The sequence below is a fragment of the Trichogramma pretiosum genome, unplaced genomic scaffold, assembly GCF_000599845.2.
Source record: "Trichogramma pretiosum strain Unisexual culture from Peru unplaced genomic scaffold, Tpre_2.0 scaffold56, whole genome shotgun sequence".
In the NCBI taxonomy this organism is placed as follows: domain Eukaryota; kingdom Metazoa; phylum Arthropoda; class Insecta; order Hymenoptera; family Trichogrammatidae; genus Trichogramma; species Trichogramma pretiosum.
In genome coordinates this window covers 141,216-161,751 of record NW_019641680.1, presented here as the reverse complement: position 1 = coordinate 161,751, position 20,536 = coordinate 141,216, and the positions used below count along the sequence as shown (strand labels likewise).

The 20,536-nt window shown below is 41.5% G+C and overlaps 1 protein-coding gene across 1 annotated transcript; it reads left to right on the top strand.

Moving 5' to 3' along the window:
* The first annotated feature begins 1,300 nt into the window (after positions 1-1,300).
* Positions 1,301-18,835, top strand: LOC106658134. The gene is made up of 7 exons (XM_014379956.2): positions 1,301-1,956; positions 3,154-3,389; positions 13,895-14,220; positions 15,129-15,308; positions 16,280-16,464; positions 16,544-17,094; positions 17,916-18,835. Exons 2-7 carry the CDS (start codon positions 3,170-3,172, stop codon positions 18,152-18,154), a joined length of 1,701 nt encoding a protein of 566 aa, XP_014235442.1. The 5' UTR covers positions 1,301-1,956; positions 3,154-3,169; the 3' UTR covers positions 18,155-18,835.
* Positions 18,836-20,536: the final 1,701 nt, after the last annotated feature.

The window sequence follows — 20,536 nt, the reverse complement described above, 5'->3', positions numbered from 1 at the left end:
GCAGCTATAAGGACCAAAGACAAGAAGAACGCAGTTCAGGTACTTCCTTTTTAGCGTGAGTAAAACGACGAATTAGTGGTACCTCGAGTTCGTTAAAGAAAACTTTACTTCCAGATACATTTTTGTTGTTGAATTGTTAAACCGCTGCAAATACATTGGCAAAGAGCTTCCTCACAAAAAAATTATCGCTCCTACTTTTATTTATTAATGCTAATAAAACAATCATTTTAGAAACTTTTTTTAACATCATATATTACACTCATATATTACAAAAATTGGTTAACCTTTGTACAAATCTTTAACTCAATTTTCGAAAAATGAATAAAAAACATTCCACGATGTAATTATATCGTGATTAATCCATGAATCTTAACGTTTTGGGTCTTAAATTGAAGTTTAACTGTTCATCTTTCGAAATCTATGCTCAAATACTTTGATGAATCACTTCATCCTTCCAAAAAAAAACTAGAAAAATAAATTTAATTTTTCAAACAAAAAAAAAAACTAAATTAAACTAAAAAAAATATAATAATATTAAAAAACTATTACTAAAAAAATATAACAAATATAATAATCGAAATGAAACTTTTCAAGCTTCTTCCTCAACCCATCGACAACAAATACAGTTTATTCCAATAGCATTCACCGTCTCGTTATTGAGAAAATTCGTTCCACATACGTACAATTCAAACACCCACGTATAGAAACATCAGTCACAAATTTGATCTAGTTAGTGAATATATAGTCGCAATACGAGCTACAACAATTAACAAAAGTCTATTTGAGGAGGAGGAAGCGAAATGAAAACATCTCTTTCCATACACTCCAGGCATATTATGTACACATTTATCGATCGCAAGAAGTGATCAGCTCTTCGTTATCGAACTCAAAAACGAAAATTCTCAAAGACGCGGCGCAGGGGGGGCTGCTCTTTTACTTTTCGCATCGCGCTCGCGCGCTCACACACACACACACACGATCTACATACACCGTCGATCTAGAGCAATATGTCAATGTATACACGGCGAGAGAACTTTCTCGTTCGCGGGCAAAGGGTTTGAAATCCGAAGGGAGGGATGGATATATGCGCGAGCGCCTCTGTGTTACGCTACTACTGCTGCCGATAGTGGTGATGGTGGTGGTGGTGGTGGCGCGGATAAAGCTCGCGCCTGCTTGCTCGCTCGCTTGGGTGAGAGAGACAGAGAGAGAAAGAGAGAGGAGGCTGCTGCTGCTGGCGTCGCGTTGGGATTTGTTTAGTAACGCGCTTACCTCCGGTTCGGAAAGCTCGCTCACGGGGAGCTTGCCGACGCCGCCGACGTCTATACGCTACTCTCCGCTGCGCGAGTCTCTCTCGAGTCACTGTCGCAAGCCCAAAATAAGCTCCCCCTTTAATGCGTAATCAGCTGCTACTGCTGCTGCTGCTGCTAGGCTGACCCGGCGCCGCGAGCAGAGGCAGAGCGAGTTTTCTCTCTCTATCTCTCGAAAAACTAATAATAATAATAATAATAAATACACGTTTCGCGAGCGCGTACGTTCGTTCGTGTAATTTTGCCGTGTCAATTGCATCGACGAGCAGGGATAAATAATGTAGCCGAAGGAGACGCTTTTACCTGTTTTTTTGTGTTACGCGTTATAATCCCCTCCTGTGCGTGAGTGTGTTGTGTGCAGCTACTGTTCGAGGAGTGTTGTGTGCGTTGCGCGCATACATATGATATACCTATATATCGGCGCTAGTTATTTTTATCGGAGAGTGTGCTTGTGCGCTTTCATATATATACGTTGTATTTCGCTGCTTTATTATAGGCAGCCGCCAAAAGCTGTGTTTTCGTGAGTGTGTGTGTGTATAAGTAAGTGCTGCGTGAGAGGCGTTAAGTGAATGGTGTAGTTTTGCGAATCGTCGCTGAATATAGAGTTCGAGACGACGACGACGACGACGACGACGACGACGACTAGCCGGTAAGCATCAGTATATAAAACTTTTGACGATGTATTTATACGCTATTTGGGTTTTCATTAATGAAATCCGAAAGTATGCCCGTGCACGACTACGCGCGGACTTCCGCGGACCGAGTCTCGTTTACATATATACCAATGGTTAGTTCAATCGTATCGTCGTCGGTTTTTCAATTTTATAACTCGGTATACCTTTTGCCCACAAAGAGTTCATTTTTTTCTCTCTCTCTCTCCCCGTTTCTCTTCTTCAAATATACCGAAACAATTTAATCAACGTGAAAGCCCTTTTCGTGAAATTTCGCTTTGTAGCCAGTTTCCAAGCCGGAGAGCAGCAAGCAGAAATCATCATCGCGCACTGTTGAATGTGCAGTGCGTACACCACGTTCTTTGAATTTTAATTGCTGAATTATGGCGCGATTGCTCGCGAACGAATGGATTAAAATAGATTAAAAGCCGGGGAATTAGGTGTGCGCGCGCGCGCGGAATTGGCGGAAAAAAAAACTTTTTTTTCGCGCGCGCGAGCACAAAAAATTAATTTTCAACGGCTTAATTAACTGTCCTCCTGGTTTCTTCGATTCCAAGCGCGTGTGTACGTTAAAACGTAATTTTCCAAGATTCAGCCCGATAACGATGGTTATTACTTTTGCGAGGAATATAACAATTTTAATTTATCATTATTAACATGCTAAATACGAGCCTGTTTTAATTATACGAGGGCTCGGCGTGCGAAATAGTTTCGTTTTACGAGTGCGCTCGGTGCAGTGCAGTAGCTGCTGCTGCTGCTGTGCGCGAATATCATTTACAACTACCCAAATAACCCGTGTAATGTTATTGTCCTCGCGCGGTACGTGCTACGCTATCGTCGGCACGGAACGATTCCGTTAACAACGCTCGAAAAGGCGAATCCTAGCGTAGTAGGGGCTCTCTCGCGTGCCTACGGCGGTAGATGCAATTATTGTTGTTATCGCCGCGCGTCTTGAGGCACGGGGAAGATTCCCTACTGTGCGCAGAGGTAGTGACAGAAATATTTCGCTTCTATATAGCGCGACTTGTCAGAGGCACTTTTTATTTGTTTACATATTTTTTATACCCCCCCGTTATTGTATAAAAATGGCATTAAAAAAAAAAAAAAATAAATAATCGTTGAATGAACCATCACTTCGCATAAGGTTAAATCATGTCCGCTTTGTTGCATTACAGAGGCGCAGAAGTCAAAATGAAGGCAATCACCCGGCTGGGAGTGCACATGCTGCTGCTGGCTTGCCTGCTGCTGTCGTCGGTGCGTGCCCAGTGCGGCCCGGCGTCGTCCGATTTGCAGAATCGACAGAACAAGCTGGCCATTTACAAAATCACGCTGAAAACCTTCTGGTCCCGATCGAGATTTCCCAGGCATTTTCCGGAGTGGAGGCCACCGGCGCAGTTCAGCAAATTAGTCGGTAATAAAATGCACATCACACACACACGCACTTCGTTTACGGCAACGCGACGATTCAACGATGCAGAATAGACATGAATAATGCTAATTTATAACTATTAGTTGCGATTAAAAAAGAAAAAAAGAAAAGAGTGAAAGTGTTTCGTGACTCGAACTAATGGTTTGTCCATTGTAGACTGTTTAATTGTCATTTCAATTCATTAAGTTTTGAACGCGAGTAATTAAACGTTTTGCTCGGGCCATTCGTTATTTAGAAATTTCATCGGTTTATTTATTCAGGGCATATTTATGTCAGAGTAGAAGAGGGCATTTTTATACTTAATACGTAAATTTTTTTTTTTGATGAGTAGTTATTTGAATATCTCATTTTAATCAAAAATCAATTTCTGCGATGAGACCGTACCGTCGTAAATTATTTACGTACCAGTAAATTACGGACGATAAATAAATTACCAGAAAAGGTGGTGAAAAACTATTATAAATAAAAACGAGCTGTGCAACTAATTTTAACGATTGCAACGATAAACTTTTAACTTGCTCGAGCTTGCAAAGCTGCTTTATCGATACACGACCATGCTTTTGTAGCAATAAAACGTAGGTTCCTTGCTGCAACATGACCAGGGAAGTATTCGAATAATCTCTCTGAATCGTCAAATGGTGGAGCTTTATCTCGTTATAAATCATGGATCGATCGATGGTTATTTTTAACAATTTTATTCTTGGGGACAACGTCGTCCTGTGTAAAAAATGTGTGTGTGTGCGTGTGTGCCACACAAACGGCAACATCTGCACCGGGCATTCTTTACATGCGATGGGCACAAAGCATTTTTCAATATGCTTTATCGTAAATTGCACAGAAAATTTGAGACTCCTCCGCGCGCAGTTTTTATACCGAGTTTATTTGCGCACTTCTCGTATATGCTCTATTTTTCAACTAGGAATGATATATATCTATCGATATACCTGCACATAAATCTCTCACGAGTTTGTATCAAACAGTTTTGGTCGAGTTTACTTGGGAAATTTGTGTGCTCGAGTGTTTTTGGCTATTATATAAATTATTCATAAGGGAAATGCAATAGTTTATACACGCGCCGCGCGGCATATGATCAAAAGGATTTTGAACTCGAAGTAGCAGTTAGGCAGTTTTCGAGCGAACGTTTTTCTGCTGTTCCGCAGAAAAAAAAATAAATAAATAAAACGAAAAAAGAATTGGAAATAATCATTTTTATATTGGGTAATACCGTGATCACGCGCACGATATTTCGAGAGTTGATTACCTTATTCACGCACCGCGAGGCACTTTCTACTTTATGATTTCAAAAAAATATGAATATTATCTTACCCGCGTTCGTATGCACATTTGTTTTGGAATTTATGTTTTTCGAAAAAAGCAAAGACACGCGAGACATGAAAAAAAAAAACGTCACGCAAGCTTTTAATATTTCAGCTCGATTAAATTTTGCAGAAAGATCGGAGAAGTGCACGTACCATTTAGCAGTTTAGTCTCTCGCGCCGCCGCCGCCATACGAATTTAAATAAATAATACGATCAAGTATGATTTGCATGAATACTGCATAAGGCCAACTGTTGATTTTCAATATTGTTTCTGCAGCGAGCCTCGCGTTCATTATTTATTCAAGGCATCCTTACAAATGGATGTTATAGATCATAGAGAGAGAGAGAGAAAAAAAAAGGAAGAGTCTGAAGTAACTGTAGTGAAGTAAACGAATTGTGCAGCGAAGTGTGTGCATGAGAAAAAAGAGAGAGAGAGAGAGAAAGAGAGGAAGGAGAGACGAAGAGAAGTGAACATTTTCTAACGCATGAATAGAGATATTGCTGGATGACAAAGAGAGAAGAATAAAAGGAGAGAAAGAGAGTGAGAGGGAAAGATTCATTTTTTACACCATGGGTAATAAAGGTGTATATATTGCTCTGTCAGGTACATCGGATGCATCTAGGGTAGAATAGAGAGCGAGGGACTGTGTAAGGGTAAGAGAGTGAGCGAGTGAGAGAGAGAGAGAGAGAGCGAGAGGAGGCGAGAGAGCGGAGCGGAGCGCCGGAGCAATCGATATTGCGGCTGCAGGTGCAGCGCAACAGTAGCAGCGGGCGCTCTATCGGTGAGCCCACGCGCAGGTCATTGTAGGCGCGTCCCAGATATATAAAGCGTTAATGCTGTGTGTGCAGGTACACACACACACACACACACACACACACACACACATACTCGGGTTTAAAAGGAGCGCGCACACATGCAAAGCTCTTTTTCTTCTTTCCTGTACAAGCTTTTTTTCGGGAGGGCGACGAGGAGGCCGTATATTTCTTGCGCACCGTGACTCGGACGCGCGGAGTTAATTTAATCTCGCGAGCTGGCTCGTCGTCGTTTCTCGAAAACGCCGAAAGCTCGCCTCGCGACGCGTCGTAATCGTATATTCAGAGCACCCCCCCTGCAGATGTTCCGTAATTGTGTGTCACTCCTGTCTATCGACGGCGTTTGACGAGTACGCGATTCTCGTGATAAGAATGAGGGATGAGTTTTAAATTGCAACGATTCGACGTAATTCTCGCGGAAAGTGACAAAATACGAGTTTGAACATTTATTCTACCCTTCGGCTACCTATGGTGTCTTGAAACCCAGAGAGAGTTAAAGAGAAAAATTGGTAAAGGCACTTGCGGATTATACGCGACGAGGGTGTGCGAATCCGGATTATCGCTGTTTTCTTTCAGCTGTGTACGATTCGCGTCGATGCTAGGGGCATTCGCGTCGATATCGTTGTTATTGAAAGTAGTGAGCTTCGAGGCCGCTACGCGGCGGATTTTCGTTTGTTCCAATTCGCACCGACAAAGATGTAAACAAAAAGTGATTTAAACGAAATTTCACCGATTCGGAAAGGATATTTGGTTATTTCACCATTTCGGCGTTATTATTAAAAAAAAAAAAATTGCGACATGTCCCGTATATACAATCTCCACTTTTTAACAGATGGATAAAAGTTCGCTCGACTATATTGCGAAATAAATGTCTGCTCCGAGAGCTCCAATAATTAAGGCTAGTATTCGGAAGCGCCCTAGCAGTAAGTTCGATAACCGTAATTAATGTACTTGAACTCTGATCGATATATATGTACATTCTTTCCTACCAATTTCGAGGTAAAATCCTGTAAAAAACAGAATTAAAAACGGGATCGCAAGAATAGTGGCTCGAACGTGCGGAAAATGTACGATTTTCATTCTTTTTCTTTTTTCTTTTTTTTTGTCTTTAACAATTGATCGACAATGATAACGCACAACCGTTATACCTAAACGAAGAAGGGAAAATTTACACATCACGGCGATGCTGCGCTATTAATATCAAAATTGTTTACGGTGTATAATTACTACTGAATTTTGATCGAGCCGCCTGCTCCTCCTAGGCGGCGCGCACTCGAGAGAGCTTCGTGACGTTGAAACGGTGTACATTAGCCTCTCCCTCTTGGCTTATACACACTTAGTGCTGCTGCTGCTGCTCCAGACTTTCCAGTAATTAAGTGCTGAACTACTACTAACAAACCCCCCGTTTGCAGTGATTAGGCCGTGCGACGATGATGCGCTCGGGTGAAAAATTGCGGAATTTCGTATATGGTGCATTATTCGATACAGATTATTTGTTGTAAAAATTGACATTTCGAGTTTTTGTATTGTCAAAGTATGATTCGCAAACTCACGCGTTTATGACCGAGTGGAATAAATCGGACTCTAGATATGAAAATTTCGCGATTAAAATTTATGACTTCGTACGTATATGCTTTGTTGACTCGGGCTCGCTAAAGCATCACTGTTTCCGAACGAGGGGGTCAAAAAAGAAAATACGAAAACGGACGATTTCGAAAAATAAATTCTCATCCAGCGCGAGTCAAATGGAAAGAGTTTTATTCGCGGATAGAAATTTGCAAAGAGCATTAAAACACGTTGAAACTACGGGATTAGAGCCTCCCCGAAGAACAGAGTCTCTTGAATTATAATTTGGCTTTATTAAAGTGAAAAATGACTCTTAGGGGGGATGAAATTTCAGCTGAGCCAATTCCTAGGCTTTTTACAATTTTAAAAGCTGCTTTAATGTTCATGTGACTGCCACCTCCTCCCGCGCAGCCTTTCGTCGAGAGATATAACGACTAGAGTGCAATCTCGCGTTCTTCACTCTCTCTCCAGAGTCTAATAATTAATTTCGGGCAATTAATTATTTACTCAATGAGACGTTGCAGTCACTGATGTATATATGCCCATTGGAATCAATTCTATGTGTAAAGAAAAATTACGAGACAAAATTATTCATCCATCAGGTTAAGCAGTGCAGCAGTAATGCAAAAAAAATTATTTACGTTTTCACAAAGTTTACTCTTTTAAGTTGAAATTATTTAAAGCTGCGTATTTGCGTTAGCGCTTTGGCTGAAAGCCGTCGTTCCTAATGCCTAAAAATTAGCAGAAGATATTATGCGAGGGCACTTGGTTTCTCAATTCCAAAAAACAAGACAAACTTTAATGTATGATACTTTTTATTAAAAAACGAAAGAATGAAATATTTCTTCTTTGTAAATTGTGAACATTGTCCTAGAAAAAAGATCCAACCAAAAAGTAAAATGTACCTGAAGTTTCTCTTGAATTTGTTGCATTATTTGAACTTCAAGATAATTGTACTGCACACTTTGCAGCTGATTTTACTTATTTACCTCGAAATTTTTTTTGACACTTTGAACCGAGCTTCGTCCCGCAGCCGCGAAGCAAATATTACACAGATCTTCGTTCCTCAGCAGCTCAATGATAATGTCACAGCAGAGAATCGGCAGTTGACAGCGCGTCAGTTCCAAGAAATAATCCCTCGCCCATCGTCGACAAAATCTCCTCATTATGATCTCGCTCAGCTGCGCGACACAAGCTTGTTGTTGCTTGGGTCCTGTGTATCCGAGCAGAGACCAAACTTCACGCTCGCGCATGAATTCCCAGTAGTCCGCGTACGTAAACAGTTTTTCCGATTTTTCCGTTCGCAGCCGAATCAGGTCGTACAGAGGTAGACCCGGCTTCATCAGCAGCGTTTTCGCTTTATTCGCGAACACCTCGTCGTCGTACCATTGCTCGTCGAGATCCGTCGGCTTCTCGAGCAATCCGAGTTTGGCGACGAGTGCCATGATCGTCAGAGCGTCGCTTCGGTCTAGTTCAAATCCTCTTTTTTCTAGACGCTCGACGGCGGCCAGAAGGCCAGCCACAAGGTTTAATTTAAAAAAATCATTTTCGAATATCTGCTCTTTCAATGTCTTTTCGAATTGGTTCTCGGTGGGAAACTCGAAACTAGACAGATCGGCTCCAAGATCCAAGAGTGCCTCGGCCGCGCGCGGCAGTCCATTCATGACGGTCAATTGCAACGGTGTCCGACCAAACTTGTCTTGTGCGTCGACCTGCACCTGCTTCTGCATGTCGTCCGTGACCTTGAAGAATAGCTCCACCAATTCATGGGTTATCTGGTAGGTGTACTTGCAAATGTTATGCAGAGGTGTCATTCCTTGCTCGTTAGCTAAATTTGGATTCGCACCTCTTCTTAGCAGCAACTCCGGCAAGATTCTGAGGTCTTGTTTATCTAACGATATGTGCAATGGTGCATTATCCAACTTGTCTCGGGCGTTGATTTGTACCGTGTGCTGGAGCTCGTCGCAGATCTTGAAGAAAAATTCCGCCAATCCGTTCTCGTCGTCGGCCGTCCCGCCAATGATGTGCAGAGGCGTCAATCCCTTTGCATCGGTCAGATTCGGATTGGCGCCATTTTTTAGCAGCAATTCGACCGCCTTTCTGTGGTTCCATTCCAGGGCTAAGTGAAGCGGAGGATAAAGTGATAACTCATCATCATCATTATCATCATCACCTTCGTCTTCTTTTTTTTGCCTCTCGACTGTTTTTAGCGTGAGGAGATTCGGATCTTGGCCGAGTTCGAGGAATTTCTGGACGATATCGTCACAGCCAAACTGGCATGCAGCGTGAAAGTGTGTGTATCCATCTTCGTTAATGTAATTAATATCGAACCTGTCATATATTTCAAAAAGTTTACGGATGAGGCTGTCATCATAAAATTCATCAACTGCACCATGCAGTGGTGTGCTGCGATTCAACATTGGCTTGCCGTCTGCGTCTATCTCGGGCTCGTCTTTGTAGCCGGATTTTATCACGAAATTGATCACATCTTCGTCCTCTACACACATTGAGAGAAGCCAATCCATTTCTTGGGGACGGAGCATCTTTCGAAAATTTGGATATTGTCCCTCCCAATCGCTGATTAACGAATGAATGTTAGGGACAAAATCGTCTTCATCTTTTTTCATATCCTGAATGACCATGTCACGCATTCTCTTGAGTTTTTCCAAGTTCGAGACTATCTCTCTATGATACTTGATTATCTCATTATGCTTCTCAATTTCGGAATCGAAATCGTACTGGTCTCCGACACCGCCATTGGGGCAATATATGTCGGACTCGCCGTTGGACATAGTTACGCACACTTACACACGCGCACAGCACACAGTCACTAAAAAAATATGAAATATTTTTCACTCTTAATCACCGATTGTTGCAGTCGATGTGCGATCTTTCTTTGTTGTTTATGCCACGGCGTCTTGATTTGCACTTGATATAGGTTAGGTGCACGTGCAAATTCAATGCGATCTATGCAATACAAGGCGCGAGCACTGTGCGTTTTTCTGTTGTTTGACGACGAGACGAGCGATCCGCGACACGTACGAACACGCACTTGGCACAGCACGAGCACGAGTGTGAGCGTCAGCGAGCTCAAGAGAGACAGAGTCACGCGACGACGTTTTGATTCAGTGGCGCGGCATTGGCTCATGCTACGAGCCATGCAGGAGACCAACTGAATCTTGACTTTCAATGAGCGTCGGCCGTTGACAACGTTCGAACGAAGCACAAAATCTTCGTTATTTCGTTACCCTATGCAACGAGTCATGAGAAGTTTCACAACACAATCAATAAAATAAGAATCGCACTTTCTTCCGTATACATTGATGACTGTACCAATACCCGGTTACTTTTGTTCCGGTCGTGTTAACGTTCTTTTTTTTTGAAAGATCGATCACATTTAAATTAAAAATTACGACGTTCGCAATTTTTCTCTCTCAAGATCTCTTTGCGAATTTCGACATCTTTGAGGGTAATCTTCATATCCTTAATTGTTAAAATAAAAAAATATAATTATTTGTTATCATTTTACAAGAAAAGTATCGCATTTAGACATCTGCTCTCTTCGCAATGATAATAATGATCGAATAAATAGTAAGCGATGTAGCCGGTACGAGGCGCACTATGTGATACCTCGTAAACGCGTAGCCAACATTTTCAATAGTACGCAATAATATAAGACCAATACGTCGGCACAGTCAGCTAATTTATTATGCGGAGAATTTTGCAAGTTGTAAGAGGAAACTATACAAGTGAAGTCTTCTTCTATCTTTCAGCCATTCCACAACGACGATACTAAAAAACACTACGTAGTGCACAATGGTGTACACGAAGATCCATCCATATACTGCATTTATCAGTTACGCGCGCAATTAAGCCTCGACATCGGTAGATCGAGAAAATACAAAAGATCCTCGTATATACGCACACACGAGCGAAATGCAAAAAAGGAATGATCAGTCGCGTGGCTTGCGCGCGAGCAGACAATGCTTGCGCGCGAGGGGGTGTGCGCGAATATTTATCAAAGGGAAAAAAATGCTGAAGGGCGATTGAACTTCAAACAAAAGAGAGCGAGCTGTGCGCCGCTGGCCACCTACTACTTTTTCCTTTTTTTTCTGCCTTTTTTTTTTTTTACTTTGCCTTCCTCCACTCTCCGGAGAATACGTATATATACATATATATACTCGGTTTATTCATCCATATTAAAGCACACGTGAGAGAGCTCGGCTCGGCGTTGCTGCTGCTGCTGCTGAGCTAGTGTATAGTAGTAGACTAAAGATTTGTTGCACTCCGGGCAAAATAGCGTTATCCGCAGGTTCGGTAGGGGAGGGGGGGCTTTTTCCGTGATGTAATTTTGTGACTGATTTTCTTTGCTGCGAAATATTTCAAAAAATAGCGGCAGCGGTATACGCGGAGTGTAGTAGCGAAAAACGCTGTAAAATTCATAATTGCGAATAAAGTATTCAATGACTCTGATAAAAAAAAAAAAAAAAAAAAAGGTACGGCTCGAGAGATGAAATTTCTGCACAATTGACTTGACCGTATATGGTATACCATACGTTTCGCGGCCCTTGAAAAATAACTCGTGACTATATATATATACACGGTGCGGAGCGCGTTGCTTATTCAATAATAGAATTCCTGCCGTATCTCTCCGATTGTGTTTTTTTTATCAATGGCGCGTTAACCAGTGGAATTTTCTCCCTCGATCCGAGCGATGGTCAATAATGTAAAAATGCGCGCATTTTCGATATTACGAAGGGGAAAAAAAATGAGATTCCTAGTTTTCATGCCAGAGACTCATTTAAACCGTCGGATGGTTTGTTTGTTTTTTCGTCTTTCTTTTTTTTTTTTTTTCAATATACCTTTCAGCGCCGCTCCCGAAGAGAGAGAGAGCACGAAGAAGAGCCGATGGCTCAATTCTTAAAATCCCAATAAATATCCCAAGTTTCGAAGTAATAAGCGGCAGTTCTGAAGTATTTATGCGTCGAGAATACTTGCGAACTTTCCTATATAATAGGCAAATTACCGAAGAAACAATCTTTCATCATCTCTCGGCGTATTACTCTCTGCGAGGCAAAATCAATCGAATCACGCCCAAGAGCAACAAGCTCTTTAATATAATATCCGATATAGCGATCCTATCAAAAATAATCCGCGCTACTTAATTATACAGTAACAGGGCTTGATATTATTGAAAAAATGAAGCTTGATTTTTTCACTCTTGCCACGTTTAAAATTGGCTACTCGATATCTTTGCTCGAAAGGAGTAGAAAACATTTTTTCATCTCGATTCGCGTCACGACGACGACGACGTTATTCTCTTTTTCCTTCAACGAGGATTATTAATATTGTATAATTTATTCTTATAATTCCAATTATTCCGCAAACACTTCACGCGGCACAAGGGCCCGCGCCGCGCTGTAAATTTCAAAGTTTAAAATCTCGTAAGATGTTTTGACAGGCTCGGGCGTGATAAATTATTGTTTTCTCTGCCGCGGCCAGCAGCAGCAGCGGCAGCAGCAACGCCAAAAGGTATATATATATACCTCTACCTACCTAGCATATAGTTCGAGCCCTGCGATCTGTTTTTGAAAGATCCAGTTGCCATTAAATTATCGCAGCAAACTGCGCGCCACTCGACCACCCTTTCCTTCCGTCCTCTCTCTCTCTCTCTCTCTCTTCTTCCTCGGCGCGGTATATAGCGCATTTTCATACATTCATCTCTGCCGAGCGCCTGTGTGTTCTGCCTTCCTTTAGGTATTTCCCCCCTTTAAATGGCCATCATGCCATAGGAGCTGCTGCTGCTGCTGCTACTGCCTCGTGGTATAAAAATGCCCTTGTATCTGACACAAGATTAACGAACTATTTCAGAGGTATATATGATTAAAAAAAATAATATGATAAATGGAATAATGAACTTTTGTCAATAATCTATAGTAGTTAAGGGGACCAACCTGTGTTAAAAGCTTAAATTCAAAAAATAGCTATTTATATCGAAATAGTGGAAATTCTTTTTTTGTGATCGTAAAATATGTTTATTAGACACCTGATTGACAAAAAAAAACTTCTATCCAAGCTCTGAAATGCCAATTACGCTTATTTTTTCATAATACTAAATATTATAATAGGATTCACTTGCCACGCGATTCTGACGTGAGCTTTTCATCAATATTGATCTATGGGGTCTCAAAATCTTCAGAAAAGTACCCTCATCCACTTAAGCGGAGCAGAATTTGAAAAAAAAAGTTTGTTTTTCTTCCAAGAGCTTTAATATGGCTTCTAGTGTTGATAAAATACTAATTTTCTCAAAAATTGGCACATTTTGACGTGTATATAAAGTTGTACGCAATTTTTCAAAATTCTGCTCCGCTTAGGTGGACGAGAGTACTTTTCTGAAGATTTTGAGACCCCATAGATCAATATTGATGAAAAACTCTTTTATGCGGCATGTGATTTATAACACAATATTTCGTCTTATGAAAAAAGTGATGTAATTGGTATTTCAGAGCTTGGGTAGAAATTGTTTTTGGTCAATCTGGTGTAGAATGAACATACTTTACTATCACAAAAAAAAAATTTCCACTATTTCGATTCATATAGCTATTTTTAGCTGAAGCTGAATTTAAGCTTTTAACACAGGTTGGTCCCCTTGATAAATAAAAAATACCAGTGAAATGCACTTTTAAAAGTTCGACTCGAGTTTACGAATAAGTTAATCGGATAATTAATTGCACATTATATAACAACCATTAAAAATCATATATCATCGATTGAATTTTGCACACGCAGGTCGAACGCACAGCCCGAGCTTCGTGCTGTACCGGCTGGGCGAGCGTCTGGCGCCGGGCGCGCGACAGTTCGTCGAGACGGGCCGCACCGACGGCCTGGACGGCGACGGAACGACGCCCACCACCTACGGCAGCGTGCTGCACTCGTTCGCCGGCCCGGCGATCGGCCAGGGCGAGGGCCAGAGCAGCGCGCGCGCCTTCCTCGACGCCAATCACACCCTCGTCAGTCTGTTCGCGCGCATGAACCCGAGCCCCGACTGGTTCATCGGCCTCGACTCGTTTCAGCTCTGCGTGGCCGGCAATTGGATCGACAGCGTCACCGTTGAGGTACGTATATATACACTGTCCCCGTCGATCACTTTTGCCGCGTGCCTGAGCGAAAAATGAGTATAACTTCAAAGTTTCGTAGCTCGGTGGAAAGAAGTCGGAGTGACATTTTGAACCCGCCATTCGAACTAGCACTTTAAAGCTATATAAATTGTTATTAGGTTTATTTATTTATTTATCAATTTTTATTAACAATTATAACTAAAATGGCAAGAGAAATAGCGAAGGCAAAAAAAAGCAATATTTTTGATTTGTTAATTGTTAATAAAAATTGATAAATAAATAAATGAATGAACCTAATAACAATTTATGTAGCTTTAAAGTGCTAGAAAATACCTTTCGAATGGCGGGTTCAAATTGTCAATACGAATTTTTTTGGCTGAGCTACGAAACTTTGAAGTTTACTCATTTTTCGCTTATGTATGGCAAAAGTAATTGACGGGCAGTGGATATACGATGATGATGACTGGTAGAAATGTTTGATATTGAAAAATAATGGACTTGATAAAACATTAAGTGTATTTTAAATGACTCAAAAATGACCATTTAATTCTTTTTAATCGCTTTAATTTAAGTCTCTGCCACTAGATGGCTAGTACCTTAATCTGCAAACCTGCAAATGGCAAAGTCAAAATAATTATATAAGTCAAAGAACGTTTTATAAATAGGTATGAGTCAAAGTGTCGTTTGCCCGAATTTTCAAAGTAAAAAAATGGTCATTAAATATAGAAAAAAGCGAAGCGCCATAAAATGTTGAACATTTCTACCAGGGACTTTGACTCGAATTTTGCGATCGCTATATGAAAATAAAACAACGATAAAGTTCCTAGCGCAACGTAGCGACGAAGGAAAAACCTCGTTTGTGCAAAAAAATATTGTAAACGCCAATTTATTTTGCCCGTGTATAGTTGGATCCCTTGGACGGCGGCACGGATAACGGATTCACTTTCACGGCGGCCAATTGGCCGACCCAGCCGCAAGGAACCGCCTACAGAATCACATCACATTTTCCGGCTCATCCTGCTGGAAGCTTTTACTACCCCAACTTGCCGAGATTGCCACCCATAGCCATGCTGACGTTTATGAAGGTAAAATAGATATTTCAATTATTCGCGCGCGCGCGGGCTTACGATATAAATGGCGTTTGAATTGCTGCGACGCGACGAGCTGCTGCTCCTGCTGATACTTTTTTAACAGATGGTCGCTGCCCCGTCTTATATGCTATATACTCGATGTATGTATAATGCCTGCGCGAGAGAAATTTCGCTTCATATAAAGCACATCGAATGCCGAAAATGCGTACGTACTATGTAAAATATGCGACACCATCTCGTAACAAACTATCGAGTTAAAAATTGAAACGACATTCCGATATAATAAATTGCTACGAGCCACGCGCTCGAACAATGTCCAATTTTGTGCATTATTTAGTTGGCTCCTACCGAAATTAATTGTATAAAAAATTGAAGCGAATCAATCGCGTCGAAATCGATTCGCGTATCGTTGCCTATCGCCGCGCAGTTTTCATGCTCCGATTCATCGCTAATTTTCTTCTAATTTTCAAAGGCCGTACAATTGCAGTCCGCGCGCGCGTGGCCGCGTGCAATTATATCAATGTCGGCGTAATTTTATGATTTACGCTTTGAATATATCGAGAGGCGACTGATATATCGCGTGTTTGCCGAAATTACACGCAGCCATTTAATTGTAGTAACAAAGAGCGGGACCGATTGGGGTTGATGTATATATATAGCGTGTACCCGTGCTTCGGATATTCGTTTGAGGTTTTTACTTTTAAATAATTGGCTGGTAAATATATACGTTGGATTATTCTTTGGCGTTGCAAAGTCGCGTCTGACCTCCCGATGTTAATACTACTTAAAGCCGTACGTCATCGACTATAGCTGGCACATCGGTAAAAAAGTTATTAATGTTGTCTCATTTTTTTATTCTTTTTACCCCGACTTTGACTTAAACTCAAGAAAGGATGAGTCAAATCCGTCCGAAGTGTTTAATGCCACGAAATCGATCTAAAAGAATATCCCTGTTTCGTTCGCAGCTTCGCGAGTACACCCTGACGGAGACGTACTACGACGACGACGTGGAGATGGAATTCGTCAGCGGTAGACACGGAAATCAAGCGTCGATCGAGAATCAGGTCCCTTCGCGAGGAATCGATCAGAATCGAGATCTCAACGAGGCCATAAGCGAGGAGCGTCGCGAGGCAAATAATCAACGATTCAGGTGATCTTACGATTCTCTATATTACGATCGCACGAGTTTTATCGAGGGATTACGTATTTGTTAAATCTTTTTTTTTTAGATACTGGACGGTGAGCAACGGAGTCGAGCAGTACACGAAGAAGCGCAAAAATTGGGAAAAATCGACCAACGGCGACAACGACAGCGGCAAATCCGCGATAATAAACAGCATCGTGTCGTCGTACGCCAACTTTCCGCGCCAAAATCCCGCCACTTCGTCGTATTTCCAAGCGATGCCGGCCACGAACGCGACAACTTCCACAACCTCCACAACGACGACGACGACGGCGAGAACGACTACGAGCAGATATTCGACGCCACCGTCGAGCAAGTATCAGCAGCAGCTACTGCTGCAGAGTCCGACCCTCTACGACGTCAAGTCCTCGTGGCTCAACTACAAGCTCTACAACAACTCGAGAAAGGCGCACCTTTACAACCAGATGATTCAGCAGAAATTGGGTCTGAATTCGAGAGGCACCACCGCAGCCGCTGTGTCTTGGAAGAACGTCACCGAGGACGACACGAGCAAGCAGCAGCAGCAGCATCGTCAACACAAATTTCACAAGGACCACCGTCACCGGCTGCATCCGAAGAGAAAACGCCCGAGGAAACGTGAGTACAGCGAATTACATTCTACGTACACATTAAAATTAACACGAACATATTCATATTAGTTAGTTTTGCTCCGAGTTATACGGTTATTTTAGTATTGCCACTTGCAGATTTATATATACAAAGGTGTTCGCCACCTAGTGGTGGCTTCTGGCATTAAGGGCCCTCTATACACACTCAGTCGATAACAAGTACGTAATTATTTTGTACCCATTTTTTTATTCTCTGGTCAACCATTGAACTTGAAACTTCCTGGGAGTGATTATGAAATTTATAAAAATGTGCCTCTGGAGCCAGCTTTCAATTAAATGACCGGTACTTTCAAACAAACTTGATTTTCTATTATCCCCCTTTTATAACCTCAAAAGTAACGTATTCTCAAACAATTAGTTAAAATGATTTTATTAAACATTTTATTGAAAACTGGCTCCGGAGGCACATTTTTATAAGTTTCTAATAAGGTTGTCTAGAGAATAAAAAAAATGGGTACAAAATAATATCGGTATGTCGGTATTTGTCCCGCTGTATAGAGGAGCCTTAATGATGATTATAGATTTTCATTTGAGCAACACGTTTGTTAAATTTTTTTTGTTTATTTTTGTTTGATAATTAAACAAATGATCAACACTAGTGCAATTTTTAACCAAGTTTTCACGCAAAAGTACCGTGAGATTTTAAAATTGAATAAGCGTCAAATTCAAAGTTTTTTTTTTGGCAACGATGTTACATAGATTCAATATACGCTATACACGCATCGATATGTTTCACCGATAATACAAACGCAATCGTCTCGTTGTGTTTTTTTTTTTCTGTTCGCGCAGGTATCCCGCGGGACTGCAAGGTGAGCGAGTGGGGCGCCTGGAGCGCCTGCAGCCGCAGCTGCGGCGTCGGCGAGACGCAGCGCACCAGGCGCGTCCTCGTGCAGCCGCGGCGCGGCAGTCGGCCCTGTCCGCCTCTCAAGGAGACCAAGTGGTGCGGCAGCGTCAAGCCCTGCCAGTCGTCCAGTGGAGAAACCGCTGCGCCGCACGAGTTCGACGACGCAGCAGCCTACGATTGGTAGTTGTCACGGGGGCGCTCACTCGAGACGGCAGTAGTAGTACGATGATGCGAAAAGGAAGAGAGGATATGTGAAGAACGACGACGTCCGAAAGTGCCATAATTTAACTCGTATATAATAATAATAATAATGATACGCATATAACACGCGCCATATTTCTATATATAATATGTAATACCGCATCTCTTCTCGTCTTTCACTTTTCATTAACGATCCTTGAGCGTCGTCGAATCGCGCGCGGTTAAACACGCGAAAATATAAAGGGTTAAAGGCCCCCGCCACGATCGAGAGCTCGAGTTTCCATATGCATTGGGCGACGATAAAAAGTATACGCGCCATACAGAGATGATCGTCGATCTTGTGCACTTGATCGTTTACGCACGCTCGCGCTTAAAGTGTAGGTGGGGGGAGCTCCCACGACCTCCTTTACGTATTTTATATATATATCATTACTAATGCGTGACGTTTGTATAGCTTTTTGGTAGGGACGAATACGACTTCGTGTATTTTCGATTTGAAATTTCCTATACGATGTATCACTCGATATTCGTTGTCGTATTGTTTTTTAATCTTTTAATATGTAATATGATGTACATTGCGACTCTTGTTTTACATTATTTATTTTTATAATAAAATTTTAAATGCTACACGGATCTTACGATTAACGTGAAAAAAATCAAATATATCATTAATTACGGTTAAAAAAAAAAAAAAAAAANGACGAGGCATTTGGCTAAAAAAAAAAAAAAAAAAAAAATTATCTAGTCCATCGCGCGCAAAAAGGCTTGATTCCTAAGTCACACTCGATGCATTTCTCAACTGAACAATAATGATGACATATTTTAGAAATGATGTATAATTGACATATCATCAAAACGATACGTGTAAATAACGATCAGAGTTGTGAACAAAAAAAAAAAAAACTATAATAATACTACTACTACTACTATACAACTACTACCTTTATTTGAATACTTTGAAAAGAAAATTTATATATCACTCGATTTACAAGGAGACAAAAAACACAATGCGAAAATAGAAAAAAAAACGCGAGTACTACTAATTGTAAGCTATGTATAATGACAGAAAAGAATAAAAAAGAATTAATTTATCGCCGGGAAAAAATCCGTATCGATACGGAGATTATAATGTAGCGTACGTAGAAAAAAATTTTCTCTAAATTTCAAGTACCCCGTGAAACAAAGCTACTTGCGAATCTTATACTTTTACCATAATCATTCAATCGACGATTCGATATTTTTCCCTCGGTAAGAGCAAGAAAGAGAGATACGGAACGAAGTCGAGGCATTAAAAACTTTTCCCAAAAATCATATGACCCGAAAACTTTTTTTCCCCCCTATTTTCTTTTTTTTTTAACGCGCTTCGCGTTTGCGGCTTAGAATTCGCGCCCATTCGATGCCGTATATGTATACGAGACGCAACTCCGCACTGCTGGAGGGTACTTTTTGTCACTCTCTCTCTCTCCCTACTACTACTAGCAGCTATACATGCATGCATGCTGCTGACCATCTCTATCCCATCTTTCGCGTGTGTACACCGACATGAATCACGTGTTTGTTCGCTCGCTCTCTTATCTCCTTCGCTTATGTACTCTTTCCCTCGCGGCGGCTGAATAAAAATGGGGGGAGGAGTAGGTAGGTAGGGATGAGCTTTTGTGCACACGGTACACATATACGTGTATGTACACGCGCGCGCAACGAGATAGAGAGGTTCGTGGTATATATGTACCGAGAGAGCCCCAATTGGAACGAGGGACTATACCATACTACCACATTCGCGTGTACGGGTGCACCCTCCTCTGTGTCTTTAATGTACACGCGAGCTTTTTCATCAACTTTATGCTCGCCTCTCTCTCGACCTCCCCTCCGCGCTGTATACTCGCCTCTCTTTTCCCTCTTCTCTTTCTGTATATCTATTTCGCCGACATGCCCTTACAGCATAGCTAGCCTCCCTGCAGGCTATATGTAGCGTTAAACTTTTCACTGCTATACTCCTATCTATAACTTCGACTCTACTTTTTCTCTCTCTCTTTCTCTACCTATATCTCTCTGTCGCTCTTTTCGTTCTTTTGCATCGCTGCATCGATCCCTTACCTTGTATATATATACCAGAGTAATTTTTCTCTCGATGAATGAAGATACTGATGAAAAGCACTATAAAACACGGCCCACGGTGATATACATTATGCGTTCCTTCTCTGATTAAAATGTCGTAAAGTGTATCTCTTCGAGATCTTCGAATGATCGATGAGTTTATGAATAAATACGTGCTCCAAACGCGCGCACGATGATCTGCATTTTTTTTTTCACGCGATTTTGCTGGTATCGTCGTTGCGTGAAACGTGTCAGATTTTTTTTCTCAGTC

Bases quoted from the DNA above. Each gene is read 5' to 3' on its own strand.
- LOC106658134 (XM_014379956.2), top strand. From the start codon at position 3,170: ATGAAGGCAATCACCCGGCTGGGAGTGCACATGCTGCTGCTGGCTTGC. The intron at 3,390-13,894 runs GTAATAAAATGC...TTGCACACGCAG, and splicing joins GCAGTTCAGCAAATTAGTCG to GTCGAACGCACAGCCCGAGC. The intron at 16,465-16,543 runs GTGATCTTACGA...TTTTTTTTTTAG, and splicing joins GCAAATAATCAACGATTCAG to ATACTGGACGGTGAGCAACG.